The 22,980-nt window shown below is 63.0% G+C and overlaps 2 protein-coding genes across 3 annotated transcripts; both read right to left on the reverse strand.

The window, feature by feature from the left end:
- Nucleotides 1-2,500: 2,500 nt before the first annotated feature.
- Nucleotides 2,501-16,128, reverse strand: PIGO (phosphatidylinositol glycan anchor biosynthesis class O). 2 transcript variants are annotated; one of them, XM_059725347.1, is made up of 11 exons: nt 15,874-16,128; nt 14,949-15,424; nt 13,607-13,750; nt 12,878-13,001; nt 12,147-12,306; nt 11,559-11,732; nt 9,269-10,823; nt 7,914-8,117; nt 7,418-7,611; nt 6,939-7,009; nt 2,501-6,517 (listed from the first exon to the last, which is right to left on the reverse strand). In XM_059725347.1, the coding sequence occupies exons 1-11, from the start codon at nt 16,113-16,115 to the stop codon at nt 6,397-6,399; spliced, it is 3,465 nt and encodes a 1,154-aa protein (XP_059581330.1). In that variant the 5' UTR covers nt 16,116-16,128; the 3' UTR covers nt 2,501-6,396. The 2 variants fall into 2 exon arrangements, with proteins under 2 accessions (XP_059581330.1, XP_059581331.1); XM_059725348.1 differs by lacking the exons at nt 2,501-6,517; nt 6,939-7,009 and having other exon boundaries at nt 7,478-7,615.
- Nucleotides 16,129-16,188: 60 nt separating this feature from the next.
- STOML2 (stomatin like 2) lies at nt 16,189-22,892 on the reverse strand. Its single transcript, XM_006277840.4, has 10 exons — nt 22,759-22,892; nt 22,519-22,641; nt 21,375-21,474; nt 20,116-20,174; nt 19,274-19,375; nt 18,409-18,543; nt 17,696-17,840; nt 17,206-17,285; nt 16,735-16,863; nt 16,189-16,412 (listed from the first exon to the last, which is right to left on the reverse strand). The coding sequence occupies exons 1-10, from the start codon at nt 22,801-22,803 to the stop codon at nt 16,281-16,283; spliced, it is 1,050 nt and encodes a 349-aa protein (XP_006277902.2). The 5' UTR covers nt 22,804-22,892; the 3' UTR covers nt 16,189-16,280.
- Between the last annotated feature and the right edge of the window lie 88 nt (nt 22,893-22,980).

A 22,980-nucleotide genomic window follows, 5' to 3' on the forward strand; every position in this document is an offset into this window, starting at 1 on the left:
TTCGACGCGGCTCTGGAGCTGTTTCCCGGGCTTGAGGGGGAAGGGGCGGGGCCAACTCCAGCTCCGTGACGGTGGCCGAGAGCGGCCAAACCACTTCCGTGCGCGCAGCGAACGTGGCTTTGCCTGGGAGCTGGCCGCGTGCTCAGCTGCGCCCACGTGCGAGACCGTGCACCAACACACAGACACACACACACATATATAACACAACACAACACACACACACACACATATATATGTATAACACCAACACACACACACACATATATATTATATATATATATAACACAACACACACACATATATATGTATATATATCTATTATATATATCTATATATAAGCACACGTACCTAATATACATCATACGCCTACATGCACACGCGTGCACCTGCCCGCAGGCCAGCCGAGGAAGTCCGGGCTGGATGGGGGATGAAACTGGCTGGAGCATCGGGCTCAGACGGCCGGATCGGATGGATGGCTCGTGGTCTAGGTGGCAGCCGGTGCCACGTGCAGCGCCCGGGGTCGGTCCTGGGGCCGGTTTTGCTCAATGTCTTCATCAGTGACCTGGAAGATGGGATGCGGCGCGCTCTCCGCGAGCACGGATGACACCGAGCTGGGCTGAGCAGTACATATAGATCCGCGGCAGGGTCGGGCTGGCATTCAGAGACCTCGGCACCTTGGAGGATTGGGCCAAAAGAAATCTCATGGGATTCAACAAGGACAAGTGCAAAGTCCTGCACTGAGGAGGGGGCAATCCCATGCACCAGTGCAGGCGGGGGGGGGTTGGGCTGGGCAGTAGCTCTGCAGGAAAGCGGGGGGGCAGTGGATGCTAACTGAATAGGATCCAGCAGTGTGCCCTTGTTTTTTTTAATTGTTAAAATATATATATTTAGGTAGATATATACAGTGTGCTCTTGGTGCCAAGAAGGCTACCGACATCCTGGGCTGCATGGGTAGGAGCCGGCAGATGGAGGGCAGTGATCCTTCCCCTCTGTTCAGCACTGGGGAGGCCACATATGGAGTCCTGTGTCCAGCTGTGGGCCCCCCACTGCAGAAAGGATGTGGACACATGGGAGAGAGTCTAGCGGAGGGCAGTGAAAATGGTTGTGGGCTGGGGGACAGGACTGGTGAGGAGAGGAGGAGGGAAATGGGCTGGTTGAGTCTGCAGAAGAGAAGCCCGAGGGGATTGAATAGCAGCCTTCACCTCCCTGCCGGGGGGCTGCAAAGAGGATGGAGCTGGGCTGGTCTCAGTGGGGGCAGATGGCAGGACAAGGAGCAATGGGCTCAAGCTGCAGCAAGGGAAGTTGGGGTTGGATAGTAAGAAAAACTCTCACTGAGAGGGTGGTGAAGCACTGGACCAGGCTCCCCAGGGAGGTGGTGGAGTCTCCATCCTTGGATGTGTTGAAGACCCGGGTAGACAAAGCCTTAGCTGGGATGATGCAGTTGGGGCTGGTCCTGCTTGGAGCAGGGGGCTGCACTAGATGTGATCTCCTGAACTCCCTCCCAATCCTCCTTGTCTGTGATTCCATGCACACACACCTCTTATACACCTACAACACATTAACACCCCCCCAATATACATCATGTGCACACATTAAGACACCCCCCCAATATACCCCTATACACAATATACACATTAACACACTAACACAACTAATATACCCCATCACACATAATATACACCTACAAGCACACACGCTCACACACACAGCCAATATACCCCTACGCACACTAATATACACCCCCCGCCCCTAATATACACCTGCACACATAATATACACATAGAGCACACTTTTAACCCCTCCCCAATATATCCTACAAGCACACACATTAACACACGCTCCTAATATTCGGGGTGGCAATGGCATGGGTGCTGCAGGAGGTGCTTCGTGAGCAAGGGGCAGCAGTGCCACAACGGCTGAGGCAGGACAGGGACCTGCAGCAGGCCCGGCTTCATGCACAGTGGCGCGTGCAGCACTACAGGATTGGGCCCTGCGGGGCTGCTGCATCCCCTGGGCCTGACACGTCCCTTCTCCAGGCTCTGCAACCTGCTCAGTGTGTCAGACAGGAGCAGCCAGGCACCGAGTCTGGCCTGTGCGGCACAGACCCCGTGAGCAGGGGCTAACCCAGGCCAGAGCCCCTTCGCCTGCCACAGTTGGAGCCAAGCTGCAGTAAGGAGCCTTTTCACAATCCCGTCACGGTTCTTCTACTGTAAATGCAGTTGTGGGGGCAGTTAGGTTGGGGGCAGCAGGCTGTGCAGCCTCAGGGGAGCCCCTCTTCCCCCAAGAGCGCCCACAGCCATGCTCCTGGCCCCCTCACTCCCTGCTGTCTCCCCCCCTCCAAGCAACACAGGACCTTTGTGCATGCAGCTGCATTGGTGAGGCGACCGCTGCACACCCTTCCCTTCACCTCCTTTGGACTGTGCCCCCTCCCCGCGAATAACGCCTTGGCCCCCTGATGGGCAGCTCCCAGCAGACCCAGTAGGAAGATGCCGAGTCTCCCTGCTTTTGATCTCACGTTTTATTTGCAACGATTGAGTTTGCAGCAGCACGGACCCAGGCTCACTCGGTTACCTCTGCTCCTGCTGGAGGGCAGGTCACAAGTGGGGGCCCAGCTGCGGGGAGCCAGGCCCCAGAACCATGCGTTACCCAACCTGGATCCGTGTAGGAGATAGCAACAGTCAAATGCCTTAAGCAAACTTTCCCCACCACTGACTAAATTATTCGGGAAAAATTAAATAACCTTAGTGATAATTACCCTTCTCCAACCCCATCTGCGAGGATCTCCATGCATTTTACAGACGATTCTGCCTGACGGCACCCCTTGTGAGGTAGGTCAGTAGTATCCCCATTTTACAGAGAGGCAAAACTGAGGCACGAGAGGTGAAACGACTTGCAGGGGGTCACAGTGACTCAGTTGCAGAGCTGGGAATGGAGCAGGGCCTACCAATGTCCCACCCCTCCATCCAGAGCACAAGCCAAAGGGCTCTGGAGGATGGAAGCAGCCCAGGGGGAAGCCCGGATGGGGCAGGTTGCAGCCACCTCGCCCAGCCAGGACCCTCTCATTGGCAGACACAGGAATCACCTCCCCCTAGGGGGTTTGGTCACCGCAGGAGCAAAGGAAGGGACAAGCGGATACTGAGAGCTGCCCGGGAAAGCGCAGCCCCTCGGCAGCCAGCTGCATGCAGAGCTCTCAAAGTGCGGCAGAGCAACAGGGAACTCGAGGCACGCAAAGGCAGAAGCAGGTGCCCTGTGCTGCTCCCCAGCCAGGAGACGAGGTGACTCCTGGTCCCTAGCTGTGGACTTTGCGCACTGGCCTGCCTGGCTTCTCCCTGGGGCAGCAGCGGCCAGGCGAGCACTTTGCAAAGATGGTCAAACCATTTCGCAGAAAGAAATGAGCAGAAGGGAAGGGGCTGAGTGCTGAGATCCGCCACCCCGGGGAATCAGTGCAAATCTCAGGCCTTGGTGCCATGAGCCGGGCAGGACAGAGGCCTGGGGTTAGTCCTATTTGGCACGGATCCCAGGCCTGCAGGGGAGCGGGATCCCTGCAGATTTGCAGGCTGTACAAACTAGGCACGCACCAAGACCGCCCAGCCATCCCTGCTGGCAGCTGGGCATGCACCGGGGAGGGGCTGCGATGGAGTCATTCCTGTGCAGATGGACAGAGCCCGCCATGGCCAGGCAGGGTCACTGCCAAGGAGCATCCGGCCACCCACTACCAGAGCAAAGCGGGCAGCAGTGGCTGGGCCAGGACTGGCCCTATTCTGCAGACACCGGCAAGTAGCAAACTGAGGATGTGAAAAGACCCTTCCAGCATCACCGAACGGGCTGAGGAATGCACTGAAATGCATCATCTAGCCGCGACTGCAGGATCCAGTACAAGCCCAGCCCATCTGGAGAGCCCAGGACAGGCTGTCCCTGCACCCCAAAAACAGGGGGTCTCTGCGAGCGGTGCCTTGGGGGACAGCACACAAACACCCACAAGGAAACTGGGCCTTGCCCCGAGTCCCCACCCACTGCCACCCCTGCCTGGGGGCAAGCCTGGCTCTGCTTGGGGGTCTCTGCAGGGAGTTCTCCCCGTTTCAGGGACAGGTGAAAGGTGGCAGTAGGACAGCAGCAGCACGATGCTCTGGGGGATGCTCAGCCCTGCCTGTGGCTGGCCCACTGCCCCCCTCCTCTGCATGTCAGCCCCAGAGCTTAAATCAGCAGCGCAGCCAATTTCACGGCAGCAATTGGCACCCTGTGCCCCCAGGCTCAGCGGAGACTGTCTGTGGTCTCCCAAGGCAGCCAGCAGGCTCAGGGGGAGGCTAGGCAATAGCACGAGCAACGAGTGCAGCCTTGGCTCCTGGTGTGCTGCACAACCACCGGGCTTTAAGGCCTTTGGTGTGGAAGCCTAGTCCGCCTCTCAGGAGGGACTGGCTCAACCCCATTCAGCTGGGGGCTTCTTGGCACGACTGCAGGGTCTAAGGAGCCCTCTCTGGTGAGGGGTCCCATTACATTGATGGGGAAACTGGGGAGCCTGAGCTCCCATGTCAGTGCTCATACCCCTAAAGAGCCTAAATGTAACATGGAGTTTAAGAGTCCAGGTCAGTTGTACAGGACTCTCCCCCAAGCCAGGGGCGTCGAGAGAGCCTGGGACATGGCACCTGCTAGCAAAGCGGTGGGGACAAGAACAGGGTCTTGTGGAGCCAGGACTTCTGGGTTCAGCCACTGTTTCCTTATGTGGCTGTGCCCAAGTCGCAGCTACGCATGCCCTGGGTGTGGGGTAATCCAGCCCTGATGGGAGCAGGCGCGCTGGGGGCAGTGCTCGCTCACATGTGCCAGGTGCCCCGAGGTCCCAGACCCAGGCCGCAGAGGGCTTGGCCGTCTAATGAAAGCCTTAATGAACAGGGCTCCGAGTTGTGCTGGGAAGGGGAGAGCACAGCACAGTCCCGGCAGCAGCAGGGATGTCAGGCCAGCTACAGCCTCAGAGCTCCCAGTACCGTCTGCTGAGGCTGGGCAGAGGTCAGGCAGCAGCTGCACATAATGACAGGAGCTCCCACACTGCAGAGGAAGATGCTCAGAGCAGCCCCTGCTCACCCCATGCAAGGGCTGAAGGAGCAGCTGGGCACCGCAGAGAACAGCCCCGTAGCAGGTGAGCCTGTGCATTGCCTGCCAGAGGTCAAGTGCAGAGCTCAACCCCCTTGCGAAGAGCTGAGCACTGTGGCCACGGCAAGAGGGGCCCCTTGGCTGCACCACGCTCGTGGGCACAGCTGTGGAGCTGAAGCCAGACCTGGCTGGTCTCCCCAGCAGTGTCAGCAAGTCGTGTGCAGGGTGGGCCAAGTGGGCAACTCCATGGGTCCCGCCAGCAGAGACAGCCCCTTCCAAGCCCTGTCCTGCCCTGTGCAGCTTCCAGGATCGTTTCCCCACTACAGGGGGAGATGACCAGGGCCAAGAGCACCGAGGAGCTGTTGCAGGGCTAAGCGGAGAGCAAAGTGCCACCTCTGGGGGTAACAGCATTAGCAGGCAAAGGGAAGGGGTCTGGGGGAGTTGTCTGGGCACGGGGGTAACAGCCTAGCTTCACAGCACCCAGGAGCTCCCTCTGCTCTGACAGACCAGGCCAAGCCCTGCCAGAGAAGACCCCAGCCCACCGCTGCCTTACTCAGGCGGATATGACTTATCAGACAGCCCCGCTGGGGGCTCTAGAGCTGGGGGTTGGGGCTGGTTTGGGATCTGAGGAGGTGGAGAAGGGGTCGCTGGTTCAAAAAGGGCCTTGCCCAGGGCACACTGGCCTCGACCCGGCTGTCCCCTCCCCCACCAACTGAGCTGCATCTCAAGAAGCAGCGCCACACAGACCATGGTTGGGCCCTGCCACCCTGTGCCTCCTCCAGCTACAAACCCATGCACACACCCATGCACACAGACCCAGGGGTGCACACATGCAGAGCCCTTCCACGGGCTGAGGAAGACAAGGAGGAAAGGGGCTGGTGGGGGCAGAGCTCAGCCCGGGCAGCAGACAGGGGTGGCAGTCTCATAGGAGCAGCTGCTGCCCAGGCTGGGGAAGCAGTTCCCAAGCTGCATGCGCTGCACAGGTCCCCCTCTTCAAAAGTCTGGCCGGTCCATGGCGGCCACTGCAGGCTGCACTGCCCCTCACTGATCAGCTCAGGGACAGGCTTGATGTGTCCTTCCCCCACCCAGCTGGCCCCTCAATCACCAGGGCAGACAGCTGGCCTCCAGCCCCAGTGCAGGGGGCAAAGACACCCAGCTCCATGTTCGCGGACTCTGCGAGCGAAAGCCGGCCTGCAGCCCCCCACGGCAGGGAGGCAGGAGCAGCCAAGGCTGCCAAGTCCCTGCAGGCCGCACACGGCAGGGAGAGGACAGATGCACTGGGCTCCCTGCTCCCTCCCGGCAGCTCAGCTGCTACCTGGGCTCGAGCTGCCTGTACCAGGCACTGACGGCACAGTCCACGCGCAGCACCAGGGAGATGCCCAGCAGGAGGCAGACGTAGCTCACCACGAAGCCCAGCGCCTCGAAGAGGAACCTGTAGGCAGGATGGGGACAGAGATGGCATTGCAGCCGGGACCCTGTGGGGGACATGGCCTCCCCGGCTCCCTCCACCTTGGGGGCACGCAGCCCTCTAGCACCCAGAAGCATGCAGCCCCCCAGCCCCACGGACGATGGGAGTGCAGCCAGGGATGCAAGACTATAGGAGCCCTACCAGCTGCCCCACCCTGCAGGCCACGGCCCTCAAGGGCTCATGGAGAGGTCACTGCTCAGCCCTTGTCAGTGAGCAGCAAGCGCACCTGGGAGCTGTTCCATAAGGGTCACTCGTTTCCTCCCCAGCACTTCTCCCCTGATGGGGAGACATTCCCCCACCGGAGCTATGGCTTGCAAGTGTTCACCTCCCACCCCCTCCAGAACAAGGGACCGACCCCCTGCCCAGAGCAGCCTCGGGGACTCACTTGGGAGCAAAGACCTTCCAGACCATGAGATGCCTCCTGAGGATCATGGCGGTGCAGACACAGGCCAGGAGCTGCCGGAGGAGAGGGAGAGGTGGTCACATGGAGGAGCCTGTCTCAGCCACATCTCTGCCAACCGTGCAGAGCCCTGGCTGCCCAGAGCCATTTCGGATGGGTCACGAGGAGAGCCCGGAGCCAGGCTGGGCTTGAAGCAGTGGCAGGAGAATCCCCCTGCCGAGGTCAGGAGCTCAGCACTACCCGAGCACTCCTTCCGCCGCTCCCACCCTGTAGTCTACCACAGCTGCCATGCCTCCAGGAGGTATACCACGGCTCCCCCGTGTCCTTGGGCCCCAGACAGGCTCACAACCACCTCATGTGCAGGCAGGCAGCAGGTCACTAACTCTCTGGACCCCACCACTTGGAGACTGCCTTCCTCCCTGACTGCCCCCTGCCCAGTGAGTGGGGCTTGGCCCTGCCGATACCTGCATGCCAAGGACAAAGAGGTACTTGAGCCCCAGCTGCAGCAGCATGGCCGAGAACCTCTCCGGGGCTTCCCGCAGCCTCATCTCCATGAGCGGCTCCTGCTCCTCATCCTGAGGGTCCTTCTTCAGCCTCTTCCGCCGGGAGCCGGGCGTCTCACACAGGAACGGCCAGAGCAGGAGCAGGGGGCAGCCAACTACCTCAAGGACAAAGACACAGGGAGTTGGCAGGAGCCCCGGCAACATAGGGGTCTGCAGGCCAGGGCTGCCGTCCACCACTACCAGGGTCTGATGGCACCTCGGACACCAGCCCCTCCCAGGACAGCAGCGATGTGCAGCTCTCCAGTTAATCTGCAGACTCCTGCTGGGGGCCCAAGAGGACCGTGCCCCCGCCACGTCCCGAGCTGCGTCCTGCAGCACTGAGCCCAACAGCCTACCTGGGAGGCTGGGAAAGAGGCTGAGGTCCTGCTCCCCAGCGCCCAAGAAGAAATCCACTTACCTGCAAAGAGGATGTGGGAAGCAAAGGTGTTGGCAGCCACCAGCAGGGCAGGTACCAGGTGGGTGGCATGGTCCTCATGGAAGCCCACGAAAGCCGCGTTCCAGTGGATGGTGGGGAAGATGGGCTGGTGGCCTGTGGAATAGAAGAACTGGGCGGTGGCAAGGACCCAGGCGATCACTGCGTTCCAGGGGACCACGAAGGGCTCTGAGAGAGAGAGAGAGAGAGAGAACAGGGTGAGGAGCAGGCCTCGTGATGCTTCCCCAGGACCCCCTAGCCCAGACAAGGCACGTGCTAACCCCTTGCCTCACTGCCAAGGGCTTCATTGGAAAAGGCATTAGCACCGTCCTCGATCGCTGCACACGCAGCTCACATAAAGGCTCTGCGGAAAGCAGATCTCGCTGAGCAGAACTGGGCACTGCCCCACGTTGCTACATGCACTAGATTAAAAGGCACTGGGAAAACCAGGCTGGGCGGGCTTCTCCCAAGGCTAATGGGTCAGGAAGCCTAGTAAGACTGGCCTGGACCCCAAAAAATAAAAGCTGCCATGTGCTGGGTCAATCCCTAAGTCCAATTTGCCCCACCTCCTGTGTCACACAGCAGCAGAAAGAGGAGGCTGGAAGGGAAAGACCAGGGTCTGACCAGGGTTTTCCCATTTCTCTCTCCCTTGCAGCCTCCGGCACTGAAAGTCTGGGAAGCTCTGATGCAGAGCCCATGCCCCTCACTCCTGGGCTCAACAGCAAAGGAGGGCTGGGATGTACCAGAATTAAAGTGACATGGTCAGCACGTTTTCCTATGCAGTGGGAACGTCTTATCTTGTGGTGGGAACACGGATGACTGTGGAGACAGGTGACAGCTGCATAAAGGAGGGACTGAGGCCCCTGGATCCCGGGGCCTTACGACACTGGCTGTGTGTATTATAAGGGGCTCTGGGGGTAATAACCCTAGCTGAGCTTGTGCCACTAAGCAGTGGGCCTAGGGCCGTAGCAGGAGTCTTCCAGGACCAGGCACTGGTACAGCATCCTGGCATGATGTATAGATGACCCAGACAAGGGGAGTGACACCACAGTCCCTCTGCTCACCTCTCCTTCAAGAAAGGAGATGAGTCCAGCCCAGGGCATCCAGGGCCCCCCAGTGGTCCCTAGCCACCCAGTCAAGGGGCTATAAAGCTCTCCACAGCCTGGGAGGCCTGACCCACGCTGGGGCTGCTCTCACAGCCACAGGACCCAGCTCAGCACAGCTGGGGCTCCCCTTCCCTGCCTGGGAAGAGGGGACTGCTGACACCACCTGCCTGGAGTGGAGCCCTCCTCGATTCCCAAGAAAGGCAGCTGCCTGGGCGATCCCAGCACCTGACTCACCCGCCTCGCCGGCCAAGCTCATGGCAGACACATGGAGCCGTAGCAGTACGAAGGCCTCCAGGAAGAGGAGCAGGAAGGAGAGGCTCATGCGCTCGCTGTGCAGCAGCAGCAGGAAGAAGCCCAGCAGCGTGAGGGTGATGACCAGAGCGGCTGAATACACGCTGCCCAGCCCATAGGCAGCCACTGCTGCCCACCGACTCCCACCCTCCAGCCGGCTATTCAGGGACTCCTGCATCCTCCGGTAGATCTGTGAGATGACGTGCAGCAGGTCGGCTTCGGAGCTGGGTGCCCCCTGGTAGGGGGTCACGATGGGTCCAGCTGTGGCCCGATTGTCCTGGGCGAACACCGTCACCGGCTTCCACAGCACCAGCAGCAGCCCAGCAGCCACCAGCCCGTAGACGGCACGAGGGAAGGCGACCAGCGCGACCTGCACCAGCTCCTGCAGCTTGCCCAGCGTGTCCTCAGTGCCCGAGGTGACGGCCCAGTAGCAGGCAATGCAGAAGGCCGTCAGCGGGAAGCCCCAGCGTACAAAGAGCACCAGGGGGCTGGTGCTGTTGAGGTTGCCGTAGTGGCGCAGCCAGCGCCGTACTGCATACACCAGCCCGACCAGCGAGGCTACGCACAGGAGGTAGCAGAGGTTCTTGGCCTGGGGGCTGCGCAGGCTGGATAGCGGCGCCAAGCAGGGCGAGGGCTGGCAGTACGGCACCTCGTCGCGGCACTGGTGGAAGAGGCTCGAGAGGCGCAAGCAAACCAGCAGGGCAGCCAGGAGGCCTAGCAGGGGCCAGCTCTCCTTGTGGCAGGAGAGGGAGCCTGGGGGCTGCTTGGGGGCATCTGAGGGGGTGCTCAGCTGGCCGTCCCAGTGGAGCTTCCCCACCCACAGCATGGCCAGGGAGGCCAGCAGGAAAGGGACCACCCGGGACTCGGCTATCACAAAGCTGTCTGAAAACATAGCGCCGCAGCGGAGGGCCAGGATGCCCAGAGGCAAGGCCGGCCCCAGCCATGCTCGCAGCCTCTGCCACAGCCCCATGCTGGCCACCGGTGGCCGGACACTTGCCCGATGGATTCGCCGCGGCCGCTGGCTCCACCAGTGCCAAAAGAAGCCCAGCTGGGAGGCTGCGGCTACCCATGACACCACCAAGACGGGGTCCAGGTCCACGCGGGCCCATCCCAGTAGAGCAGCTGCCAGCAGGCCCCCAAACAGCGAGTAGAAGCAGTGGTGGTAGAAGTCCAGGGCGTTGGCCAGCTCAGAGGCGACGTAGCAAAGCAGGCAGGAGGCGGCAATGAGGGCACAGCCGGCCACCATGCGGAAGGGGTGGAAGCGGGCCCAGGACGCCGTGCAGACAGCCCGTGCCTCCCGCAGGTAGCGCTGGAAGTGGCCGCGCAGCCGCCCCAGCTGGGCCTCCAGCTCTGGTGACGCCAGCAGCCCCTCCTGCACCTGGGCCAGCAGCTGGGCATGTTCCTCTGCTGCTGCGGTGAACAGCTCCTTCAGCTGCTGCAGCCGGTCCCCAGGCAGGTCCTGGGCGGCCAGTGCATAGGAGTCCAGGAAGCGGTCCACCTGGGGAGATGGGGTCTGTCAGCACAGTCGCAGGGGCACTGGCTCCCTCCTGCCTCCCCCAGGCACTGTACTGCACCCGATGCATCATCAGCACCTGCCCCTCAGCTGCCCAACCTGTCCCTATGCAGTCCCATGGAAGCTGGATCCAGCTTGGCACAAGCATCCTGCTCCCTTCCAAGCCCCAGCCTGTAGGTGCAGGACACATCTTGTTCCCAGGCACAGGGAAGCACACATTTGAGTGAGCCCGGCTGCCTCCTCTTTATTGCCCTACCAAGCCCTGCGCCAGCCACATGCTCCGCTGGCAGCCATTAGCTGTTTCCTTCTAGGTCACCGATGACATCCCCAAGCAGCGTCAGGTCTCACACCCACCCCTGCGGGACCTGCTGGAAACTCCCCATGCCAACAGCAATGCCCCAGTGATATCACTGGCCAGTTGGTCTACCAGCTCTCAGCCCCTTGGACATGGGCTCTGGGGATATTTTACAGTCTAACTACCAAGCACGTCTGAGGCAGGCACCTTCCAAAAGGTGCTCCTAACAGCGCGGGGTCCAAAAGTCTCCTCCCAGCAGAAAGCGAGAGGAGCCACCTAGGACCATAATAAGAGCAGGCGCCAGGATACCTGGGTTCCAGCGCTGCTGCTGCCTCAGTGACCGTGGGCAGGTCTGCGTGCCTGTCACCCAGGCACTGGGGTGGGGAGAACAGCGGGTGCACGATGCAAGATGATCCCTGCCCTACCTGCTTGGCATTGACATGATATGCTGCAAGCTGGCTGAGCGCAGCGGTGACAGCGTCCCCGTCCCCCTCGAACAGGTCAGCCATCACCTCCCCGATGCTGCTGTAGGGAATAGGCACACCCAGCAGCAGGGCCAGCGTGGGCACCAGGTTCACCTGTGGGACAGTTTCCGGCTCCTGAGGCAACAAGAGAAGGGCATGGCTGCTGAGCACGTCCACGGGCTGAGGGTGCTGGTGGTAGGTTCATGCTCAGCATCCCGAGCTGGGACACCCCTGATGCCCATGGTGCTGCACCTGCGGGTCCACACCGGTGGCTGGCAGGGCCTCAGGGCAGCTCCCCCCTGCACAGGGCAGATGCGGGGCAGCTGGAGAGCAGCAGAGGGGCTCAATCCCTGGAGATGCTCCAGAGGGGGAGTGAGAGTCACAGCCAACACATACCTCCCTTCCCCTCCCAAATCATCCCCTGCAGCCTGTGTGCGGAGACAGGCTGTGCTACCTGTAACAGCTCCATGACCCAGGGCCACAGCCCTGCTGGACACTGCCTGGCAGGGCTGGGGGCCTCAGGGTGTATGGATGCTGCCCTGCTCTCACCTCTGGCGGGCCAGCTCGGAAGAGCGGCGTTTTGCTGTACACGAAGAGCGCCGCGTTCACCTCCTTCTCACTGTCTCCCCCGTGGTCCCCAGTGTCTGTCATGCCGTGGTCGCCTGCCACCAGCAGCAGTGTGTCGTTCTCCAGATGATCCACCAGCGAGCTGTATGGGAGAGCAATGAGCCATCACCACTTCCCACGGGAACAGCGCCATGGGTCCCCAGACCCCAACAGGGCCCCAGGACCCCTGGGTTCTCTCTCTGCCGTCAGCCTCTGCACCAGCTGTTGCACCCGCTAGCACCGGCTCCACAATGCTTGTGCTTTCTGGGGGCCGCTCCCACTGCAGGCATGGAGAAGCCAACTCCATACACCCTCCCGCAGGCTCCAGTTCAGACCTACAGCTCTAGCGCAGCCCCCTCCCCTGGGCAGGGTCCTGGGACAGCAGGCCAGGACTGACTCAATCCCCTGTGATTTAAGAGCATGCGGCTGACTGAGACCCCGTTAGAGGCAACCCCAGGGCTGTGTGTATTGCCATCGGGGGTTCTCTGCTGCAGCACGTGCTCCCTTCTCCTCAGCCCACAAAGGCCACCCAGGCTCCCCATGAGACCACCAGCTGCCTCGTGCAGGCTCCATGAAATGGGCTGGGGATGCAGAGACCCTGTATCCCCATCTGAAAATCAGGGTCCTGAAGGCACCAGGGTGAGCTGGCACCCCCTCCCCTGGCCTCTGGTCACCTGATCATCTCGTTCATCTGGGTCAGCTTCTTGGCCATTTCCGGGTGGTCAGGCCCGTGCTTGTGCCCACAGTGGTCCACGCCCAGGAAGTGGGCGATTAGCAGGTCCCAGTCACCTCCATCCACTACAAAACGAGAGAGGGGGGCATGTGAGGTGGGGGGCGACCCTCTCCCACCAGCTGGGCGCCCCCTGTCACCCCCAGGCTCTTGGGACAGGGGCAGGACACCCAGTGTTCCCCACTGAAGGGGACACCCACGGGTGCTGCGGCTCTGGCTGGTGCCTGGGCACCTTTGCCCGGTCTCTCTTTGCTGCCGAGAGCTCTCCAAGGACGCTGTGACCCCTGCTCTGCATTCAGGGAGTGCTTGGCGCCTTGTGGGAGCTACCGCAAGCCCCACAGCAGCAGAGGCAGCCCCCACCCCACTCCTTTCTCTTTCCTCCTCCAGCGTCAGGAAGGGAGATCGTTTTAAAGACAAACTCAATCTCCCTCTTCCTGCAAGGAGCAGGCACCCAGGCCCCTCGGGCCATCACGTCACGCAGGTGCAGAAGGAACTGCCCCCTCCAAGCCCAGCTGCAGGCCTCTCCCAAGCCGGGAGCAGCACATCCCTCTCAGAAGAACACGGCAGCCCCCGGCCCCCATAACAGACTCTGGGCAGGTGGGTCACCCCCAACCCGGGCCAGGCTCGTCACCCCACGCGGGCACAGCCCCAGCCCCAAGGAAGAGGCGCTCACCTGTGGTGTAGAGGTGCTGCAGGATGCCGTTGTCCACGGTGTGCAGGTCCTTCACGTTGAAGGACGGGAAGAAGTAGGAGCGAGAGAACATCTTGGGGAAGAGCCCGTCCCACGTGTCGTCCCCCATGAACACCACTCTCCTCCCTGCGGAAAGGGGCAAGAGTTAGCGCTGTGACCTGCAGGGCGCTGGGACGCTCCCCACCCTCCCGTGCTGATCCCAGGAGTCTGGAGAGGCCCAGATCCGGACAGGGACCCCATCCCCGCCCCAGCCCGGGCTCAAGGTCAGCAGCACCCGAGCTGTTCTCCAGGCCTACGTGCAGCCAGCTGGGAGAGCTCAGCCCTGTTGGGCGCACGCCCAGTGCAGCACAAAGGGTCCCTCTTATGGGCCATCTCTGCAAGAGGCCACAGACTGAACACACCAACGGACACCCGTGATTTATGTAGTTGTAACGAGGCAGCTGCTGGGCTCAGCGCTGTGACAGGCCGGGCCAGACCCTGCCCCAAGCATCAGGTGAGAGATAACAGAGAGATGGGAGCACCGAACAGAACCAGGGGCCTCCCCCAGGCTCTGGGGGTCTCCAATGCTCCTCTCAGGGAACTTCCCGGGGGCCCCCGGCCCCTTACCCAGCCGCAGCAGCGTCTCTGCACGGTCACAGCCTAACGCGGGGTCACCACCCTGCGGCCCTGGCTGCACCCGACTGCCCCAACACGAGGCCGTGCGCCTGGGGCAGAACCTGTCTGTGGCACGAACCCCGCCACGAACGCATGCGGAGCCTGAACGTGGCTGCTGCAGCAAGTCACGCCTGAACTAAAGCACTGACGGCCAGACCCCGCGAGACACTCAAGTGTGACCCCATTGCACCCTGCTCGGGCCCCTGGAAGTATCGAGGGGGGTATCTCCCCCTGGCTCCTGTCCCTGATTTCATCTCCCGGCTCAGAGGTCGGGGTGGGAGGGACCAAACCTATGAGCCCATCACGCAGGGGGAAAGGACTGCACCTTGACGACTAACAGCAGCAGAAGTGTGCCAGCAAAGCAGCTTTCTCCCAGACAGGGCACGCAGCCATGCATACACGTGTGTACAGATATGCACATGTGCATGCATGCATGTGCACACACACGCATCTGTACACGCACATGTGGCTATGCGTGCCTGCATATGAACGTACGCATGCATGTGTATGCACACACGTACCTATGTACAGCAATACGTGCCCGTACGCGCGCACACACGTGCATGCACGCACGCATTGACACACGAACGCGCGCGCGCGTGCAGATGGGCGTGTGGTTCGCACAAGCGCCTAGGCTGGCGGGCGGCTGCCCTCGCGGCTGCACACCCACCGTTGCGCACGAGCTGGGCCAGCAGGTTGTCCTCGCGGATGGCGTAGGAGGCGAAGTTGCTGCCGACATCGACGAAGGTGGGCAGGGAGCCGGTGGTGAGGCCCTTGATGCGCTGCATGGTGGTGGTGGGCGGGTCGGCGCGGAAGCGGTAGAGCCGGGCGTGGCGGGGCCGGGAGGCCGCCAGGCGGTGCAGGGCGCCCAGCTTGTTCTGGTAGGGCCGCGGGCGCGGGCGCGCCGCCTCGAAGCGAGCGAACTCGAAGGCCAGCGCGTCCACCAGCACCAGCACGGCCCGCGCGAAGCGCCGCGGCAGCCAGCACGAGCCCGCGGCCGGGGCGGGGGCGGGCGAGGGGGCGCAGGCGCTGCGCTGGGGCAGCTCCACCCGCAGCAGCAGGAACCCGCTGGCGAAGAGCCACAGGCCGGCCAGGAACAGGCAGCCGGCCCAGGCCAGGAACAGCAGCACTGGGCAGCGCCTCATCCTGGGGGAGGGGGCGGGGGTCAGCGCCCTGTTCTCGCAGCAGCGCACCCCCAACCGCAACTGCCCCTCCTGACAGGCTCCTCCCTCCAGGCCCCGCCCTGTCCCCAAGCCCCGCCCCTCGCCCTCCAGGCCGTCCTGCCCCTCCCCCCCTCAGACCCTTTCCGTCCCCCAAGCCCCGCCCCTCCCTCCAAGCCCCGCCCCTCGCCCTCCAGGCCCTGCTCTTCCCCCGTCCTGCCCCCTCCTCCTTCAGACCGTTCTTCCCCAGTCCCCCAACAAGCCCCGCCCCCTCCCTCCAGGCCCCGCCCCTCGCCCTCTCAGCCCTGCTCTGCCCCCGTCCTGCCCCTCCCCCTTCAGACCCTACTCTTTCCCAGTCCCCCCCAACAAGCCCCACCCCCTCCCTCCGGGCCCCGCCCCCCGCGGGGCTCCGCCGGAGCAGACCCCCCCCCTCACCCCGGCACCCGCGGGCGCAGCGGCGCCACCCGGAAGCGCCGCCGGTCACGTGGCGCCGCGACGAGTCGCCCCCCGCTCCGACAAGAGCGGCGCCCGCGGAGCCCCCGCGCCCCCTGGCGGCCGCGCCTGGCGCTGCAGCGCGGGAGGACCCGGCGCGCCGCCACGTGGGGCCGAGCCCGGCCGCGGGCAGCTCCGGTTCCTTCCCGTGGCTTGTCGGGGACAAGCAGCTCGGGCTGCAGCATCCAAGCGCGCGCCCAGCATTGCCGGGGCAGAGGCAGGGCTTGAGGGCAGGCAGACAAGGACACCGACCCCAGCTCCGCTGCCACTTCCTTTATTACATGATTCAATCCAAAAAAAAAAGTCAGGAAGGAAACACAAGAGAGTGTTTGAGGGGAGGGCGGGTGCTGCTAGCTGGCCTGGCGCTGCTGGGACTCGGGTAGCTCCTGGCTGGGGGGCTCCGGGACGTCGGAGGCAGGCAGCGTTGCTTCCGGGGCCTTCACAGCGTGCGGCTTGGTCAAGGCACCGTAGATGCCCAGAGCCTAGGGAGAGGGAAACAGCCGTCGGGGCAGAAATGAGTCCCGAGGAGAGGCCTGGCTACCCCTCGCTCGGGCATCTGTGGTCCAGGAAGGCCCAGCCTCGTGCCTGGGGCAGGGCAGCAGCACGGGCCTGGTGCCCAGCACGCCCCAGAGCCTGCAGCTGGGAGTCCACGCGGCGGCAGCTGAGCCAGGCCGTGGCGACTCCCACCCAGAAGCCTCCTGCTCCGAGCCTCGGGCTAGCTCGTTCCCCACGAGGATGCGAGGCGCCGCGTTCCCACAGCTTCCCTCCTTCCCCACCCACGTGCCGAGGCTCGGCCGCGCTGACCTGGGTGACCATGCTGGTGATGTCGCCGGTGTTGGCGGGCAGCAGGATGGTGTTGGTGTCCTTGGCCAGGTGGGAGAAGGCGTTCACGTACTGCTCGGCCACCGACAGGGAGGCGGCCGCGTTGCCGTTCTGCAAGGGAAGCAGGGCAGGGTCATGTTCTGGGGAAAAGCAGCTCCTCCGACGAGGGCGTGAGGTGCTGGCCAGCCATGCTGCAGGACCAGCGCTCCTTGCTCTGCCCCAGTCGCAGCGCACGGGAAGGTGAAGCCCCCACGTGACTTCGCTGCATGGATGAGGGGGGCATGGCCGAGTGGCTGGGAAGCCGCAGGCTCGGGATTCCTAGGCCAAGGAGGGCAAAGGGACCCGGAAAGGGAAAGCCGGGTAACCCCCAGCCGATATTAGCAGCCTCTATGGACCCAGCACGGCAGCAGCCCCCAACTTCCTCACCTCCCTCCACCAAAAACACACACTCACGTGTTTTGTCAGTGCAGCCGCCAGGAGTTCAATTGCCTCAGCCTTGGCCTTGGCTCTGACCAGAATGGCGCTGGCCTCTCCTGGGAAGGGAACAGGACAGAGGGGGAATCAGCAGGGGAGGAAGCACCGGCGCAGGGAGAGCCCTGACACCCCTGGAGCCACTGGCAGGTGGCTGGGCCCTGCCCTGCAGAAGGGCAGCATCCGGCTCGAGCCAAAGGAAAGCCCAGGCCACAGCAAGGTGAGGTGCCCGCTCCGTGTCTCAGCAGCACCAGCCATGCACAGGCTGCATGCCCTGTGACACCAGGCTCCAGTAAGGCAGGGGCTTGGGGTGGTGCCTGCCAGGGACCCCGGCTCCATCCCCACCCAGGCATGTGGGAGAACCTGTTGCTGCAGGGAGCAGGTCTGAGCTCCCCCACCCTCGATGGGGCAGCCCCGTAGGCTGCCCAGGGTATTATAGAGCCCCTGCTACACTTCCAGCCTACGCCATTACCAGAGGCTTTGTTGATTTGCTCGGCCTTCTGGGCCTCGGAGGCCAGGATCTGCGCCTGCTTGTGTCCCTCAGCCACGTTGATAGCAGACTCCCGCGTCCCCTCCGATTCCAGCACCGTCGCCCGCTTCCGCCGCTCTGCCTCCACCTGCGAGGAAGTGCTGGGGTTGGTGGCTGCAGGAAGCGCGGCTCCCCCTTCTTGGGGGAGGCAGGGGTTGTCTCCCTGCAGAGACCTGCCGCAAGCAAGGCGCAGGAGGCAACCCTGGGAGGGACCTGGGAAGCCCTGGGCAGGCCAGCCTGACAGCCCAGGCACTGCAGTGAGGAGCAGCCGAGCCACTGGCGCAGCGCTTGCTGTCCAGCTCAGCCTCGCTGCTGTATTCTCACCTCATGCAGTGGAGAGTGAGCAGGCAGCTCATGCTGTAGGCTGCACCCGTGATTTCAGGCTGGGTAGCACAGGGCTCTGCAAGGGATCAGGGGGCAGCTTCCTGCTGCCCTCGAGGGCTGCTCCTGGCACACTGCCAGCCTTCTGCCACCAAGGGGTGCTGGCAGGCACTCACGGCACCAAAAGCCACATGGCAGCAAGCAGAGCCACTGCTGGTTTGCTGGGACCAGTCAGAGCTGTGAGGGCCCACTTCCCCAGCCCTCAGGGAACAGAAGGTGCGGTCGTGGGAGCAGAGCTAGCTCTGGCTCCAGCACCTACGTGCGCAGGGGCTGACCTGCATTTGCATGGACTCCTTCACGCGGGGCGGCACGTGGATGTTCTTGATCTCGTAGCGCAAGCACTGGATGCCCCAGTCATCTGCAGCCTGGTTGATGGCATCCACGATGCCGGCATTGAGGGATTCCCGTTCCTGGGGTTGCAGGGGCAGGCAGGGAAAGCCAGGTGAGAGGGGCAGGGGGAACCCTCCAAACTGTCTCCCAGAGGCCAAACACAGCCCTGAGGGGGAAGGGGAGGGGATCAGAGGCAGGACTGACTGCACCTTCCAGATGTCTCCCATGGGGCCAAGGCCTCACTTACAGAGGGGCTGGACAGTGCTCAGCAGAGGTACCACTAGACATAAATGAGTCCAGGCCTGGACATGAAGAGCCCAGGGCTGAGACAGGCATGCCTTGCAGTTTTGCCACCACAGCCCGGCGGGGCCCCCAGCTGAACATCAAGAATGGCACCCACTGCACAGGAGCCCCCATGGCTGGGCCCTGCCAGGGCACACAGACTAGCTGGAAGGGCCCCAGGGAAGCAAGTTTTGATGCTGGATGTGGAGGGGCTTGGGCGCCTTCCACCTCCACTGGCCCTAAGAACACTGTTGGGCTCTGCCTCACTTCCCTGGGACCAGATCCCTCCTCCCAGCAGGACAAATCACCACCAGGGACACTTAGGGGCCCAGCCTGCAGCAGATGGGTGCAGCTGTTTCTGCTGCCTCCATACAGACCATCCCTGCCCCACTGCCACCTCTCTCCAGCCTCACAGGCCAATGGGTCTCAAGTGCACACTGCAGCTGGGCTGGAGGCCGTCATTCAGGACTTAGGGACACTATCCAGCTCCCTCCCACCCCTGGGCCCAAGCCCCAGCCCCCAACTCACCCGGAAGACTTTGTCGAGGGAGATCTTGCCCAGCTCAGACCGCATGGTGGTCTGGGCCAGCTGTGTCACAGCATACTCAGGGTCCTCCACCCCATAGCTAGCCTGGAACGGGAAGGCACAGCACTCAGTAAGACCTTGCAGGGAGGGGTGTTCTTAGGGCCCGCCTCTCCCCAGCAAAGGCAAATGGTCATGCCAGGGCATGGCAGGGAGATGAATGCAGCAGTGCTCAGACAAGTACGGGAAACAGGCAGCCCCAGGAAGGCATATGGCAGAGCCCTGGCCCCAGAGCGGGTGTCTACTGGACTCACAGCAGCAATACCCAGCTCTGCCAGCCCCCTCCATGCACAGCGAGTGTGGGCTGTCCCCAAGAGCAGAGCAGCAGGGATGGCAAACACTGCCCGCTCTCCTGACCTCTACTAGCTGCTGAGGGCCCACAGATGGCTCAGTGCAGCACTGGCCAGCCCATGCAGAGGGCTTGGACCGTTCCCCAGCCCAGCAGGGAGCGTGGCTGCTGCTTCCAGGCTAGGGCAGGAGATCTGGTCCAGGACATAAGGGGCAGGGGACACTGGCCCCAGGTAGAGTCCCCACAGAAGATGAGGAGAGGAGCATGTGTGGCCCCCCTTCCCCATGCAGGAAGCTGGGAACAGCAGCAGATTGGGTGGGGGCCTGGCCCCAGCCTTCCCTCCCCTACTCCAGGCCTGGCTCCTTCCATGACCTCAGTCCCCCTTGCAGTCCTTTGCACAAGGAGCTACAGCAGTGCAGAACAGGAGGCACAAAGGAACTCCCCCAGGCCCAGAGCTGGCTACGTGGCCAGGCCGACCCCACAGGAACAGGGCAGGTACCTTGTAAGGGTCCATGATGCGCAGGTAGAGCACACCATCGATCTGCAGCGTGACGTTATCTGCAGGGAGAGAGGGAAGCAAGTGGTTACTGGAGCAGGCGATCTTCTGACACAGTCACACATTCATCAGGGTTACACACTTCTCTTCCCTGAACCGGCTAGGGGCAGCTTGCAGTAAAGGGCCAAGTATCTTATAAACACGGATAGAAGGTTAAAATAAGCTCTTTATGGTGTGTAACAAAACCTGCTCCCATATGTCTTTCCCCCGTCATGTTTCTCCCTCCCCCTGCAGCTCCGGCTCTGGCTGGGGCCCTACTCCAGCTGGGGCAGGGAGCATGGAGCACAGGCTGCCTCTGGATCTAGCTCAACTACACAGCAGTGGTGGCAGCTCTGGCTCTGGGGCCAGGGCTGAAGCTGCCACCAACGCAACAGCTGCTGTGTGACCAGGCTGGAGGCTGCACATGCTTTGTGCTTCTGCCCCCGGCTGCAGCAGGGGCTGGAGTTGCAAGGGGAAAGTAACTGGTGGTGGGGGAGGGGGGGATGTGGGGAGAAGGCAGCAGCAGGAGCCAAACAGGGGGGAGGCAGTGGGGGGCTCAGCAAGTGCTGGTGTCTGAGTATGCAGGCACCGTGGGGAGGGACAGACATCAAAGAGCACAGGCATGGCAGAGCAGGTGGGAATGAGGACAACTGGCGTGGAGGGCAAGGAGAGAGGCAGGGGCCAGAGGTGCCCTGCCAGCAGGTACTGGGGGGACGAGGTGCCAAGGGAAATAGGAGACAAGGGGCAGGGCTCAGGCCCAGCAACAATAAGCCTTGGGAGTTTTTCGCTACTGACTCCAGGTTGTCCTTTCTACATCGCACCTGGACGCCAGAAGGCTGACCGCTGGCCCCAGCCTCCCAGCAGCCTGAACCCTGCACCAGGCACCTGAAAACATGTCCTCAAAACAGTGCCATGCTTCGCAGGCCCTTGGTGGGTGAGTGCTGGAGATGCCGGCTCACCTCCCAGGGACCAGTGGGGAGGAGTGCTCTGAAAGGTCAAGAGCTCGTGGAGAAGAGTAGGCTGAGCGCTAGGGAGGATCCAGCAAGGTGACAGCTGGAGATGGGAGCCCAAAGGGCCGTGCTGTTCTCTGCACCTTGAGCTCTACAAGGTCAGATTCAGACGTGCAAGGGTGGAGCAGCCTGGACTTGCCAAGGATACACCAACCTCCCCCCCCACCACTCCCTTGGCCCTGGAGAGGGGAGGGGAGGGCCGGTGCTGCTCACCCAGGGTGACAGCCGACTGCTCCGGGACATCGATGACGATTTCCTTGAGGCTCTGCACGTAGCAGATCTTATCCAGCACCGGGATGAGGAAATTCAAGCCCTGGAAGGGAGCGGGGAAGTGGCAGTTAGAGCCTGGACCGCAGCGTCAGGGCAGACGGTGACACACTTCGGAGCCAGGGATCATCGGGGGTCGTGATCTGTTGAGGTCCCTTCCGACCCTAGTGTCTATGAATCTCCATCGCCACCCGCAGCTGCACAGCAGGGCAGACTCCAGCGTGGGCAAAGCACCTGCCCCAGGCACGAGGCTGCAGGCTGGGCTCAGCTTCCCACCTGCTGCCTCTCAACCCTTACGTCCCCTACTGAGAAGTCACTCCTGTGCTGCTGAGACCACGAGGAGCCCAGAGGCTGAGGACTCGGTTTAACCAGCGGGCAGCGGGCACAGCGGAGGGCAGGCAGCCGGCAGCAAGCGGCGAGACGAGACGAGACTAAACCAGGTGTCAGCAGAGAGAAGCGCAGCGAGATCGGGAGCGCAGGCAGGAAGCGCGACGCCCCACAACTGACCTGGCTTGCACAAGCAGCTAATGTTAATACCGTGCAAAGCGCACGGATGCGTTAGCACAAGCTTCACCCACAAACAGGGTGGGGATGGGGGGGGAAGCCGATTCCGCCCCGATCGGTGCTGATCGCGCACGGTCCTGGGGTCGGGAACGAAGCGCGGCCTGCCCGGCAAGATCCCGGTGCAACCGGGCTGCGGTAAGGGAGCTGCAGGGAGGGGAGGCCGCAGCAGACGGGGTCTCTCCCTGGCCAAAAATCCACCCCGGAGGGAATGGGGAGCCCTGGACGGACGGGACCTGGACGACAACCAGGCACCCTCCACGGGGCAAGGGCTGGGCCGCATGCAGAGCGCAGGATGCGGCCCCCCCGGCCAGCGCAGGCGAGGGGGGCTGGCCTCTGCTCCTGTGGCAGCAGCCCCGCATCCCAGCCCCGTCCTGGGCACCGAGACGCGTGCGAGGATCCCTCCCGAGGCAGCAGGAAGCCTCAGGGCCGGCGGCGGCGAGGAGGGGCGAGCGGCAGCAGGAGCCCGAGCCCGAGCTCGGCTGGCGGGGGGCGGACACCGCAGGTCCCGGGCAAACCGGCTGCTTACGGGGTCCAGGATGCGGTGGAAGCGGCCCATGCGCTCCACCACCCAGGCCTCCTGCTGCGGCACGAACAGCACCACCGTGTTGAAGGGCAGCGCCGACATCGAGGACACCGCCCGCCGCGGGCTCTGCACGGGGGGAGGAAGGAGACGGTGCCACGGTCAGGCTGGGTAGGACCTCCGCCACGACCCCCACCCCCACCCCCACCAACCCCTCTGCCCCTCCCCCACAGCCCCACCCCTCACCCTCAGCAGGAGCCGCCCGGCCCCGAGCGCGCCCCGCGCCAGCATCGCCGCCTCCCCGCGGGCGCTTGCGACCAACGAGACAGCGCCTAGAGCGACTCCCGCGCGCGCGCGTCGGAGCAACGTGCCCCCCGCACACACTTCCTGTCCGCGCCGGAAGGACGGAGCCGGCAAGACCGCGGTCGGTCCGTCCCCGAAATGTGTCCCCCTCCCCCTCCCCCCGGG

The sequence above is a fragment of the Alligator mississippiensis genome, chromosome 3 (assembly GCF_030867095.1).
Source record: "Alligator mississippiensis isolate rAllMis1 chromosome 3, rAllMis1, whole genome shotgun sequence".
Taxonomy (NCBI): Eukaryota; Metazoa; Chordata; order Crocodylia; family Alligatoridae; genus Alligator; species Alligator mississippiensis.